The sequence below is a fragment of the Strix aluco genome, chromosome Z, assembly GCF_031877795.1.
Source record: "Strix aluco isolate bStrAlu1 chromosome Z, bStrAlu1.hap1, whole genome shotgun sequence".
In the NCBI taxonomy this organism is placed as follows: domain Eukaryota; kingdom Metazoa; phylum Chordata; class Aves; order Strigiformes; family Strigidae; genus Strix; species Strix aluco.
This window is the reverse complement of record NC_133971.1, coordinates 54,066,220-54,081,060: the sequence shown is the minus strand read 5'-3', so window position 1 is coordinate 54,081,060 and position 14,841 is coordinate 54,066,220. Positions and strand designations below refer to the sequence as shown.

Sequence of the window (14,841 nt, the reverse complement as noted above, 5' to 3'; positions counted from 1 at the left end):
AAGAAAAGAAAGCAAGCAAACATGCCAGCAAACACTAGCATGGTTTAACTGCATACACAGAACTTAAGGGTATATATTGCTCTGAGCTATGATTTTATTGTGAATACACACACTTTAAGATGACAGTAGGCATACTGCATTAGCTTCAGCCATTTTTCAACCAGTATTACAAAGAAAATACAACTCCTATTTGCCCTCTAGCTATCTGCTGTCTGTGTAATTACAACATAACTCTAACACAAGATTTCCAGGTTTTGGCTAAAACAGAATTAAAATTCAACATGCTTAACCGGGTTTTAATGAGTTCACAAGCAATATAAATTTAACTACCATAAGTGCTAGTACAGACGTTCCACAATCATTTGCTTGTTGTCATTGTCAAGCACTTCTGTTCTGGAATAAAGCTTTGTGAAGTGCTTGAACTAACATCTGCAATTCTCTTAATTGAATCAGTTCATCAATGAAATAAACGTTGATTTTTACATATTTGTCACAATAGCAGTTTCATTCAAATCCGTTTTTTTGAAAGATGCAGAACATACTGCAGAACAAGGACATTGTAACTCCTTCTTCCACTCTCCCATTTTAAGAGTTAATTCAGAGAAGTATTTCAGCATATTCTCAACTTAATCACTTGAATATACCCATATGAGATTAGCAAGATTTTAGCAATCAAAAGAAGCACAGGATTATTCATGTACTTATTTTTAAGTAATTCTGTGACTCTGAGTCATATAAAAATAGTCAGAAAAACCAACAGATTATTAGTTAGTTCAGATGAGGGAGTTCTAACTTCTATCAGGCATAGCACTATTATTTTCGTCGAATCTCTTAATAGAATATACTTCCCCATGGTGATAGTCTTCCAGCACCCATAATGCTCTTAGCTCATCACCTTTTCATGAAATAAGTGACCCCCGCTGCTCGCTCTTTTGCACATTCCATATAATGATTATCCACGGTGTTACCTAATGAGAGTATAAAAGTCCATGTACAGAGTCTTCAGACAGTAACAATAATCAGCAATACAGGAGTATGTTGCTCAAGCTAGTTTGGAAAGTGAATTTACAGTGAGACAACCCAATTTATTCTCCTGACATTGCTTAAAAGCCCTAGACAAAATATAATTTTGGTATTCCTTTTTTATGTGGTAGACCAAACATTCCTCTTAGCAATACATGGCACCACTATTCTGAGTAGCATCACAGCAGGAGGCAGCTTCCTGTCTTGCTTTCCAAGGCACTATCAGGTGAGTATTCTCCTTCTGCTCAGACTTGGTCAACCACCTTCACTTTCAGGGCTCAAGATGAATCTCTCTCCTCAGCTTTTGTGTTCAAAACACTGTTATTCATTTAGACTATACACAGGGCATGAACAGATGACTGTTAGCACGTTAATATTAAGCTACCATCCCTGTCTAGTCAAGAAACATACAACCATGTCACCAGTTCCTGAAAACAAAATATATTTGCCTAATACCCTCCTGAGTGATGCAACAATGAGCCTTTTCTCCTTTGTACTGCAAGGGAATATCAGTATGTACATGGCCAGCTTGTAGATTTCAATGATTAATGCACTAAGTGATTGCTATGGAATGATTAACAACAACTATGGGGCAGCAACTTACTAAATATTTAGTTCCTTACTAGATATTTTAACAATCCCTTTCTAATAATCTGATACTACATTTGGGCATTGCAATATATACATCTGCATCAGAGGATGTAACATATTCACAGGAAGATAACAGTATAAATGTTGTACAGTTCTCCATTAATGTGTTTTTTGTTTTGTTTTGGGGGTTGGTTGTTATCGGTTTTTTTAGTTATTATGCAACTGCAATTACATTTAAAGACTAAATCAAATTTACTGGAAAACCAAACTCAGGCAACCGTAGCCCGAAAAAATTTCTATGTATAATAATTTCCAAATATAAAAGGAACATAAATTTAATACAATAAAAAGGTGAAGGGAGAAGAAGAGATCAAAGTTGCAATATCAATACCATAAGCTATTTTAAAGTTCAAAATTAGTTATTTTTAATATGGGTGAAGCATACTTAAATGATTCTGACAGCTTTTTCCAGGAAACTTTTTTATCACATAAGTGGCAGTAAGAGGAAGAAGTGCAAAAGTATTTCTTTATGTGTATTAATCATATTAATCTCCATTGACAGAGAGAATAAAAAACATTAAAGTTTTTAATAAAATCTGTGTAAATTACATCTGTGAGCATGACTTCATCAATATTCTTCTTAATACCGCATTTTAAAAAAAGGTGAGTTCTACTAATATTAAGTATACCAGTTCCAGTTTTTCACAAAACATAAATAAAGTTTACAGGTCTGTTATCATCAGCCTCTTCCTGTGAAAAGAAAACATTAGTGGTACTACACCTATCTTATCTAAATAACCACTCCAAACACCTTGAGTTGCAAACTGAAAATAAGTGTATCTCAGTGTTTCCTCAAGAAATATGTGTAATTTAATTTATTTTCTCATCAGCCCTAGTGTTTTGCCAATGCCCTCCAAGTATTCCAATAAGCAGAATGTACTTTTTCTTTAAATTGGGGAAAAAATATATACCCATAAACCCTACTATAAGCATTTACACCTTGTCAGTTTGATGTTGAGTATCTCCTCTCCAAGTATGCTCTCCCAAATTACTTAAGTTACTTTTTTCCTGAATTTTTTTCTTTTCCCATAAGCACTTATGTAAATATGAGTAAGTTAAACACAAGGCTCAAATGAAAAGATTACATAAGACATGGCTTGCATAAAACATGAAAGAGAATCATGATTCTACCCAATAAGAAAGAAGAATCTTATATTTAAGTTGTTGCAGCCATGGGACAGTACAAACCATTCAAGGCTCTTTAATAAAATGTGAAGGGCTAATGCCATTTTGCCTGGCTCAACTTGTAATCTCTTAAAAGATCTTTAGGTTAATTATATTTAAATATCAATTTTTTTCTGAGACATTACAGAAGCTTTACACAGTATGTAAAGAAAAAAACATTGCCTGTTTAGTGTCCTGCTAATATCCTAAGACTTCAACAGTAATAACACAGGTGTACTGTGAACCAGACTTTGTGAGTCTAATCACTGCCTGAAGCATATATTGTATGAGATTTTCTTTAAAGGTTACTATAGGTTATGCAATACCCACTATAGCCATGCTTTCAGTTACATGAAAAAAAGACAAAAAAATAAAAGAAGAAAAGATAGTATATGAAGAGAAATAAAACAATTTACATGTATTCTTGCCCAATTTTGGCAGGCATATGAGACTTGTAGGGTAGTTACAGGAATCTATTCTAGGGCACCATGCTAAATTTAAAAAAAAAAAAAAAAAAAAAGGTAGAAACTAATCCGGATTTATCAATAAAAAACAGAGAACAGTTTTGTTCAGTATTTTTATTTATAAAATACTTCCACAAATGCTCAGACTGTGCATGCAGTAGCTATGGAAAAATTGTGAATATTTTTCAGGAATAGTAGTAAGATGAAATTTGCCATTCTATACATCTGAACAATTCTGTATTCACACACTCTTAGAGCTCTGTAGCACAGTACCAACAGTTAATCTGTTGGCATTCTTTTTCTCCCAAAAGATGTTATTACGACTTTCTGAACTAGCTGCTACTATTTGGCGCAACATTCAACAAGCTTATCTTAGGATAGAGAGGTTAGCCATGATAAATTTGTGCAACAAACTCGTATATAAATGCCAAGCAATCCTAAAGCATTTATGTCACACAAAGATCCTAAAAACAATTCCTGTTTCTTGGGATTTTCAAACACCAGTGACATTTATAACAATGAAATAATTGCACTAAATCAATTTGAAATTTATTAACTATCTTCATCTGCACTTGTCTGCAAGGGGAAGGACCCCTTGCAATGGTACAGACTGTGCACTGACTGGGTGGGAGGTAGTTCTGCAAAAAAGGACTTGGGGTCTTGGAAGACAGCAAAATGACCATGAGCCATCAGTGCACCCTGGCAGCAAAGAAGGCCAACAGTATCCCTCTACAACAGTCTGGGGCTGGAGCACAGGCCCTCTGAGAAGAGGCAGAGGGGCATTTTCAGCCTGGAGGAGAGGTGGTTTGAGGGGGATAAAGCAGCTTTCCTGTACCTACAAGGTCATCAACAGAACAGAGTCAGGCTCTTAATAGGGGTGCATGCTGGGAGGATGAGGAAAAAAATGTGGAATCTGAAACAAGAGTTTCAAACTCAGCATCTGCTTCAGACTTTTTCCCCATGAGGATAGTCAAGCAGTGGCAAAAGTTGCCGAGAGAGGTTGTGCAGACCCTGTCCTTGGAGACTTTGATACTCAGCTGTTCTGGTCTGCTCTCACAGATGATCCTGCTGTGAACAGAGGGTTGGTCTAGAGACCTCCTGAGGTCCAGGCTGAATGATCCTATTCTAATTATATTGTATACTAGTAAGCCAGTCGTTTATGGAAAGTTTAAGACATGTCAGTTACAATCTGAAAATAAAATTTTTAAAAAAGCAGAACTCTTTTGTAATTCATTCTAAGATATAATTTATATTTAGAATTGATTTAATTTCAGATTTACATGTCCATTTCCAAACACAAGTTCTTTCTTTCTTATTTACAGATTTTAAAATTTCACCATTATCTTGAAACTCTTCGACACCTGTTTTGCAAGATAACTGCCTTTGAATCTTTCTGAAGTGTTAGAAGACCATATTCCTTTATTGTAAAAATTATTAATATGGGAACTGTTTCTCACATTGTGATATCATCCTTTTAAAGGGTATACGCAAAGATAAAATAAGCTCCTTCATGCTAGATCCTTTCAACAAGTGCTGGCTTGTCATGTTTAGATAGTAGCTTGAGTTCACTTTTCTCTTCATAATCCCTAAATCTGTTTCAGAATCACTGCTCTCAAAGGTGTAACTCCTTCCTCATTGTGTAGCTATATTCTGCATTCTTTATTCCTTAATATACAATTTTGTGTATAGCTATACTGAAATATATTTTTCTCAGCATGGGCTTGGTTCACTAAAATAATCTAGATGGCTTGGCATCAAGAGTCTATCTTCAATGTTATTTACTACTTCCCTCCTTCTTGCACCATGCACAGATTTTACAAGCTGTAAGTTTATATACACCTAGAAGATACACATAGAAATAACGAATGACTATTGATCGCTTACCAATCTCTTTCAATATATGACACCAACCTAGGTTCAAATTTACAAAACAAAATGCATGGAAAAAATAAGAGTAAGATTCTGAAGTAAGAGAAAGATTATATTAACTTCATTCTGAAGGATATAAAAATTAGATTTATAAATATGAGCTAGACTAGTCTTCAAATTTATGAATAAATACATATTTCATAGTTCCTATTCTGTTGCTTGAGAAAGAAATAAATGTGACAGTGACTACCCAGGAAGAAGAAAGAAGAAACTTCACAAGCAATCAAGTGATAATCCCTTGCAAGGGAATACCACAGCTACAAGTCTCAACTTCTGTTACATATTAGAGAATTCCCAGTACTACAGCAGCAAGCAATGCATTCTGATCTCCTTCTGCAAGTATTTAACAGATTCTTTTTTCCAGGAAGCACAGCACAAATGAAAATGAATACACAGCAAATCTCTAATCCATAAAATGCTGTCTTTATAAATAACCGATACTACACTCTACTTCATTTAGTCTTTTTTCAATATATGAAAAGAATCCTGCAGAGCTACAAATACTACAAATCTGATGTATGGTATCAGACTCTTAAATCTTAAGACAGATACTCAAATTATTAGATACTGAAATACAGGTATTTCTGCTTTTCTTAAATTCAATTCCCAATTTATACAATGATCTCTCTCCACTTCAGCTGTGCTTTGTAGATGAAACAATAAATATCTGTGATCTTTTAATTAGTAGTCTTGAGAAAGATCATTTCCCTTTCTTATTTTATAAAGGAAGAAATGGAGTCATTGAAGTTTAAATGAGTTAAGTTAAAAAAGACAGTAACAGTAAAGCCTGAAATAGCACTCAATTCCGATACCATATTCACAGGACCACAGAGTTTCACAAAATATCTCAGCATTTCTTAATATTCTTAACTAATCTATTATGCAAACAAATACTTTTTTCTTTCTCTTAAGTATAACGCTTATAATGCTTATTCTGCTTGCAATACAGGATGATGATAAAAACAAAATCTCTCTTCCTCAGGTAGTTGCTATTTAATGTGAAATTAATGTAAAACTTCAAGGTTCAACAACTCTTTCATAACTTTTGAGCATACATTATTTAACAAATAACATCTAGCAAAAAGCGTGGGTCAGACCTGAACTACTGAATATCATACACAACACTGTTTAAATTTGTTAATTTCAGTGTCTCAGTCCCTGAATCCCTCCCAAAAGTCCAGTATACTGCTCTGTGTACCAAGAGCCCAAGACAAGCACTGCAGGTGTCCAGGTTCCACTTCTTTGTAGATCCTCAGAAACATACTTGTAAGTAATGGAAAATTACTTTACAAGGTCTATCAAAGCCCCCAAACAACAAATACCCTCAATAACCTGACCTTTCAAAGGTTATGAAATAAGAATCAGTTCAACAGCTTCCACCTTGTACCTTGTCTTCCATACAACAGAGAACTGAAAAGGCCATAGTACTTTTAAACCCTGGCACAGTTCTTCCCCCTGCAATTCTATAGCTTCCTGCTGAAAGTATTAAGATTTATCTGTCAAAATGTTTGACTCTGTAATAATACAGACATAGGATGAATGGGATAAACAACAGCTGCAACTTCATTTACAACATAAATGAATACAAATCTAAATATCTAGATATAGTATCTAGACCCACATACAATCAGTTTACTCCTTCTTTTGGAAAATAAGTAGGAGACTCTAGTCTGACACAACCTTCTCTCCACTCCCACTTCACACCCACAATAACTGCAATCCTGAAGCATAGCTCTTTGTAATACCAGCTCTATTAGATCTCACAGTTTAATCAAATGTTTTTTGAAAAAAAGTCAAAACAAAGCCATAAATACAATCAAAAAAGATGCTATACAGAGGTATGTAGAGTATTGAAAGAGAGAAGATCATGGTCCATCTAACACTGATTTGGCCTTTCAAGAGGATTTCCCCATGAGCCCTGAAAAGGAAGCGATCAAAACAGTACTGCATAGCAAAAATAGTGGTTCAAAACACAACAAATGATAAAACGCTGAAATAACTCCAAAGCCTGCTCTAACCAAATATACCAAGGTAAGGTTGTCCAGAAACCTATGGAGGGCCTTGTAGCACCTGCAGTCAGTCAGATGAGCTGGGCAAACATATGGGCAAATCCTTCACAAGAAACAGCAGCTGCATGGCTATTCTGTCACGTGTTCTTTTGAATTATGCCAATCTACAGACCTGGATGAATAAAAATTCAGCTGACTCAGAGCTCCTGTTTTTCTGGGCCCAGCTGTAAGCAGCTGTCTATGCCTCTGCCTTTTGTTACTGCTCTATACCCTCTTTCTAAATATGGTGCCTTGGTATTTGCTGTTTTATTTTCTAGGTATTTTGGATACCTCCACTGCTATGAATACCTCTGTGAGTATCTCCATGACGTTGCTAGAGAATGTATCCCAAAAGCAATCCATCTTTCAGCAGTATATTGCCTATGTTCCTATCATATGTTAACAAAATAACTCTTTATGTCAAGAGGTTAAGTCAATTTCTATATTGTTTTTTAATTAATTTTGATTCAGTGTTCCAATTGGACGTATACAGCTCTATTAGGTGTTGGCAACATAAGAAAGCAACCTGTGGTCTGACACAGTGAGAATCTTTCTTTTTAAGGTATCGTGAAATACTCAGCTTTACTCTTAGGGTACTGCCAGGCATGTGGATTAATAATTGCCTTATTTCGAGAAAGACTCTATTTTTATATTATGTTCCAACAGTGTAGAAATCTGTTTTTCATTTTTTATATCTTGAGTGGTTGCCATTGAAGACAAGAAATAAGGACTTCCAATGTACACATTTTTGATCATAGATTGCTCTATCATTTTATCATAGAATCATGGAATGATTTGGGTTGGAAGGGACCTTAAAGATCATCTAGTTCCAACTCCCCTGCCTCGGGCAGCAGCACCTTCCACTAGACCAGGTTGCTCAAAGCCCCGTCCAACCTGGTCTTGTACACTTCCAGGGAGGGGGCAACCACAACTTCTCTGGGCAACCTGTTCCAGTGCCTCACCACCCTCACAGTAAAGAATTTCTTCCTTATAGCTAACCTGAATCTACCCTCTCTCAGTTTAAAACCGTTACCCCTCATCCTATCACTACACTCCCCTGATAGGGATACTCCCCATCTTTCCCGTAGGCCTCCGTTAAGCACTGGAAGGCTCTCTCCAGTCTGAACAACCCCAACTCTCTCAGCCTGTCCTCATAAGGGAGGTGCTCCAGCCCCCTGATCATCTTTGTGGCCTCCTCTGGACTTGCTCGAGCAGGTCCATGTCCTTCTTATGTTGGGGGGCCCCAGAGCTGGACACAGTACTCCAGGTGGGATCTCATAAGAACAGAGTAGAGGGGGAGAATCACCTCCCTCAACCTGCTGGTCACACTTTTCTTGGTGCAGCCCAGGATACAGTTGGCTTTCTGGGCTGCGAGCGCACATTGCTGGCTCATGGTCAGTTTTCCATCCGCTCCTACTTCCGAGTCCCTATCCACAGGGCTGCTCTCAATCCACTCTTCATCCAGCCTGTATTTGTGCTTGGGATTGCCTTGACCTATGTGCAGGACCTTGCACTTGGCCTTGTTGAACTTCCTGAAGTTTGCACATGCCCACACCTCCAGACTGTCAAGATACCTTTGAATGGCATCCCTTCCCTCCAGCGTATTGACTGCACCACACAGCTTGGTGTCATCAGTGAACTTGTTTCTCTCCTTATGTTCCTCTACTGAACCCTTTACAAAGAAAATCAATATCAACCTTAAACTTGATTGTAACTGTCAGTCTTTAAAAGGATTTTTTTTGTTTTCACTGAATTGGTTCTCATTTCTGTCAGCTTGCCCCTCAACAACCTATCCATTTTGCTGCAACTCCTTTGAAATTATTTCCAATTTTATGAAACTTTTAGTGTTTTTCCATTTCTGAACACTTTCCCTAAAATTAATTTATTCCTTGCTGATCATTTGAGTAAGAACAGAATTTACAGGTAAGATGTTACCATACACTGACAGTCCTTAATTTTCTTTTTTTTTATAAAAAATGGTCTCAACAATTTTTAAGCGCAAAATACATTTTCAGGACAACCTATAGAAACATAACCACACTTAACATAGCTGTCAGGAGTGTACATATAATGAATTATGCTGATAACTGACCTCTGATTTATGTGTGTATCCTGGAGAGGATCAAGAGTGAAAGAAAAAGAGTAGGAAAAGAAAAGAAAGTTGAAAAAACAGTGTCATGGTTAAGATACTGCTGTCTTTTTTGATATGTACTACATCAAAATTAGCTTAAGTATTTCAATATTTAACATCACTATGCATTATATATACCCTTTGTCTAGCCTTACTACCAGTTTGAGATTCTGAATTGTTGATAATCTAGATATTTGCTATAACTCTGTAATCATCTCATATTATGCAAATTCAATACAAACGTTAAGGAAGTTTCAAAGTCTTTGTAAGCAGGAAAAAAATCAGGCCTTCTAACAATGCAATATAAACTTACATTTGCATCATATCAGTTTCCATATTGATGTCACCTTGTTAAATAAAGTAAGAATCTGAAACAGAATTTACTCTTCATTACTGAATGCTGTTCTCTCGTTCAGATGGATTTGATGAAACAGTCGGTAACTTTTACTGTTCAATTTTTCATTAAATTTACTAATTACATGTTTAGTATTTTATTCTTAATCAAGAGCTGGTTGGTTGTTTTTCTTTCATATACTCTCATTTAGAGAGTACTACATTACTGGATGTTTGCATTTCTAGATTAACATGCACAATGTTGCCTTAATGGTGTGTGAAAGATTGTGTTTACACAAAAACAAACACAGGCACCATAAAAAAAACAAATCACGCCACAGAAGGGAGAAAGAAATAGACTAGTTAATTTACTATATATGCCTTTAAATTTCAGAATGGTGCATACATCTAATCTTCTCATGCCATAACATAATAAGTCTTTGTAAGGTTTACTATTTAACCATTTTTATGTAAAAAATACAACAGCAGGTGAGGAAGAGAGTGTCTTCAGTTCTAAGAAGCTAAAATAATGACTTAAAGATAATGAGTGGTTCTATTAAACTGTTCATTCCCTTTAACAAGGACATATCAAGTTTATCAAATGATTTTGCATATTTTAGTAGGTAGGTAAAAATAGTTTCATGGTCTTTATTGTTTCTGCTCTATACTACATCCTCAATGCAATTGCGGAATAGACTCACAAAAACGATTATTGTGCAGCTACTAACAAGAAAACATGTTCTCAATTTTTACTTCCTTCATGTAAAAAAAAAAAGTCTTCCTAAAAGCTGCATAAGTCACAGACAACACTGGAAAATACTCTATTACTGGAGAATACTCAACTTCTTCTCAAGCGCCCATTTTTTAATAATAAATTTGTCTCTAATGGAACTGGAACCCACAAGACTATTTCCCATTATTCCTATGGCTGTGCCAAGCTCTTCCATATCTAAAAATGTTAGTCTGTACCACTATGGTCAGAAGACTGTGAGGGCTGATCTAAGCTTGACCTGGCAGACCAACAAGAGATGAAAAAATAACACGGTAGATTTACTTTGTTGTGCTTGCTCATCACCTTGTCTCCTACCACTTAAGAGCAACCATAGTACACAAAGTCCTTACAAAAGAAGTATTCCCTACAATAGTACCCACAGGATATATTAAACTTTCCTAAAGGGCAGAAAGGGCACCTAAAACAGAGTATGTGCAATTTTAACAAGTATCCCCTAATCATTTGTTGAAGTTGATGCCAACAAAATTATAGCACCTACAATGTAAAGACTTTGTCCTGACACCCATCCTGTCCGAACGATGTGAAAATAGAAAGGTGAAAGTGCAATCTGGCACATCCATTTCTATTCATTAAAGTATCCATGCTTTACTGTACATAAATCTTGAGAAACATATAACAACGAAAGAATGTGCAATTAACAGACAATACTTAAGGTTATCACTATTCAGCAGCATCAGGTCCCTGTAATAGAGCAAGTCTGCTGTAATTCCAAGAAAGATAAGATTTACATATCCTAGCAAACATGTTATATACACTGATGAGCAGCATAAAATTGACAGAATCACAGAATCATCTAGGTTGGAAAGGACCTTGAAGATCATCTGGTCCAACTGTTAAACTAACATTAACAGTTCCCAACTACACCATATCCTTAAGCGCTATGTCAAAGCAACTCTTAAACACCTCTAGGGATGGGGACTCCACCACTGCCCTGGGCAGCCCATTCCAACGCCTAACAACCCGTTCTGCAAAGAAATACTTCTGATACCTAGTCTAAACCTTCCCTGGTGCAGTTTGAGGCCATTACCTCTTGTCCTATCGCTCATTACTTGGTGAAAGAGGCTCATCCCCAGCTCTCTGCAACCTCCTTTCAGGTAGTTGTAGAGGGCGATGAGGTCTCCCCTCAGCCTCCTCTTCTCCAGACTAAACAACCCCACTTCCCTCAGCTGCTCCTCGCTCCACGTACGACATGTGCTCCAGACCCTTCACCAGCTTCGGTGCCCTTCTCTGGACACGCTCGAGTAATTCAATGTCCTTTTTGTAGTGAGGGGCCCAAAACTGAACACAGGAGTCATCGAGGTGCGTCCTCACCAGTGCCGAGTACAGGGGTAAGATCACTTCCCTGTCCCTGCTGGCCACGCTATTTCTGATACAGGCCAGGATGCCATTGGCCTTCTTGGCCAACTGGGCACACTGCTGGCTCATGTTCAGCCGGCTGTCAGTCAACACCCCCAGGTCCCTCTCTGACTGGCAGCTCTCCAGCCACTCCTCCCCAAGCCTGTAGCGCTGCTGGGGGTTGTTGTGGCCCAAGTGCAGCACCCGGCATTTGGCCGCATTGAAACTCCTACAGTTGGCCTTAGCCCATCGCTCCAGCCTGTCCAGGTCTCTCTGCAGAGCCTCCCTACCCTCGAGCAGATCAACACTCCCACCCAACTTGGTGTCACCTGCAAACTGACTGAGGGTGCACTCGATCCCCTCGTTGAGATCATCAATAAAGATGTTAAACAGGAGTGGCCCCAAAACCGAGCCCTGGGGGACACCACTCGTGACCGGCCGCCAACTGGATTTAACTCTGTTCACCACAACTCTTTGGGCCCGGCCATCCAGCCAGTTTTTTAACCAGCAAAGTGTGTAATCATCCAAGCCTCGAGCAGCCAGTTTTGCCAGGACAATGCTGTGGGAAACGGTGTCAAAGGCCTTACTGAATCAAGGTAAACTACATCCACAGCCTTTCCCTCATCCAATAAGCAGGTTACCCTGTCGTAGAAGGAGATCAGGTTTGTCAAGCAGGACCTGCCTTTCATAAACCCATGCTGACTGGGCCTGATCATCTGGTTGTCCTGCATGTGTTGTGTGATGGTACTCAGGATGAGCTGCTCCATCAGCTTCCCAGGCACCAAAGTCAAGCTGGCAGGCCTGTAATTTCCTGGATCATCCTTCCAACCCTCCTTATAGATGGGCGTCACATTGGCCAGTTTCCAATCTGTCGGGACCTCCCCGGTCAGCCAGGACTGCTGGTAAATGATGGAAAGCGGCTTGGCGAGCACCCCAGCCAGCTCCTTCAGCACCCTCGGGTGTATCCCATCCAGTCCCATAGACTTGTGTCTATGTGATGCAGTAGGTCACTGACTGTCTCCTCCTGGATTGGGGGGGGGTCGTTCTCCCAGTCTCTGTCTTCTGGCTGAGGAGGCTGAATTCCCTCAAGACAACTAGTCTTTTTATTAAAGACTGAGGCAAAGAAGGCATTAAGCACCTCAGCCTTTTCCCCATCACTCATTACCATGTTTCCTCCTGCATCTAGCAGGGGATGGAGGCTCTCCCTGGTCTTTCTTTTGCTGCTGACACACTTATAGAAACATTTCTTCTTGTCCTTGATTGTTGAAGCCAGATTAATATCCAGCTGGGCTTTAGACCTCCTGATTTCCACCCTGCATAGCCTCACAGCCTCTTTGTAATCACTGTGAGTGGCTAGCCCCTTCTTCCAAAGTCCATAAACTCTCTTTTTCTCCCTGAGTTCCAGCCAAAGCTCCCTGTTCAGCAAGGGTGGTCTTCTCTGTCACCGGCTTCTTTTCAGCACCTGGGAATAGCCTCCTCCTGAGCCATTAAGACTTTCTTCTTAAAGAGTGTCCAGTCTTCCTGGACCCCTATACCCCTCAGGATCGTCTCCCAAGGGATCCTTTCAAGCAAGACAGTCAGTCCTTTTGAAGTCCAGGATGTCAGTTCTGCTGCCCCCTCTCCTGGCCTCTCTAAGAATAGAGAACTCTATATAATTTCATGGCCGCTGTGCCATAGTTGTCCTCCAACCGCCACATCCTCCACCAGTCCTTCTCTGTTCACAAAGAGGAGATCCAGCAGGGCACCTTCTCTGGTCGGTTCACTCACCAGCTGTGTCAGGAAGTTATCTCCCACACATTCCAGGAATCTCCAGGACTGGTCCCGCTCTGCTGTGTTGTATTTTCAGCAGATGTCGGGGAAGTTAAAGTCTCCCACAAGAACAAGGGCAAGCGATAGTGAGATTTCTCCTATCTGCCTATAGAATATTTCATCCACCTCTCGTCCTGGGTGGGTGGCCTATAGTAGACTCCCACTACAACATCTGCCCTGTTGGCCTTCCCCCTGATTCTAATGCAAAGACACTCCACCCTGTCTTCACTACACTTGTACTCAAAGCAATCATAAAAGTCCCTAACATACAGCGCCACTCCACCACCTCTCCTTCCTTATCTATCCCTCCTAAAGAGCTTGTAGCCATCAGTTGGCACACTCCAGTCATGGGAGACATCCCACCATGTTTCTGTTATAGCCACTACATCATAATTTTCCTGCTGCATCATGGCTTCAAGCTCCTCCTGTTTGTTACCCATGCTGTGTGCATTGGTATACATGCACTTCAGATGGGCTGGTGTTTTGTCCCCTTCCCCCTTCAAATCTAGTTTAAAGCTCTCTCAATGAGCCCAGATAACTCCTGCCTCAAGATCCTCTTCCCCCTCTGGGACAGGTGCATCCCATGTGATGTCAAAATGTCTGGCGTCCTGTATACCAACCCATGATTGAAAAATCCAAAGCCCTGACTGTAGCACCAGTCTCGGAGACACAAGTTCATCTGTTGAGTTCTCCTGTATTCTTCCTCATCCATCCTCACAACTGAAGGGATGGAGAAGAACACAATTTGTGCCCCCAACCCCTTAATCACTTTCCCCAAGGATCTGAAATCTCTCTTCACTGCTTTAGGACTTCTCCTAGTAATGTCGTCACTACCTACTTGAAAAACCAGGAGAGGGTAGTAGTCCTTAGGTCTCACTAGAGAGGGGAGTTTTGCTGTGAGATCCTTGATACGGGACCCAGGGAGGCAGCAGACTTCCCTGTGAAGTGGGTCCGGTCTGCATATTGGGCCTTCGACACTCCTCAGAACGGAGTCACCCACTACAATGACTCTTCTGCGGTTCTTTTCAGAATTCGTTTTAATACCTGGTCTAGAGAGACACGGCCTTGGTGGACCTTCGTCTTCCTCCTTGTTTGACTCATTTTCTTCATCCTTCTCCTCTTCATTGACAAGTTCCAGGGCCCCAAATCTATTGTGAAGGG

The 14,841-nt window shown here is 39.4% G+C and overlaps 1 protein-coding gene across 11 annotated transcripts in view; it reads right to left on the bottom strand.

Moving 5' to 3' along the window:
• Positions 1–14,841, bottom strand: part of FBXL17 (F-box and leucine rich repeat protein 17) — a 311,828-nt gene that overhangs the window by 173,420 nt on the left and 123,567 nt on the right. For 2 of the 11 annotated variants that reach the window (XR_012621550.1, XR_012621549.1), the window contains exon 8: positions 896–968. The exons of 6 other annotated variants lie outside the window; for them this stretch is intronic. Coding sequence is in view for 3 of the 5 variants with exons in the window: in XM_074811924.1 (XP_074668025.1) it covers positions 4,163–4,370 (208 nt within the window). In the remaining 2 variants the exon portion in view is untranslated. Of the gene's footprint in view, positions 969–3,938; positions 4,371–14,841 lie in introns of those variants that run through there. 3 more of the 11 variants (XM_074811927.1, XM_074811932.1, XM_074811924.1) reach the window with 2 other exon arrangements.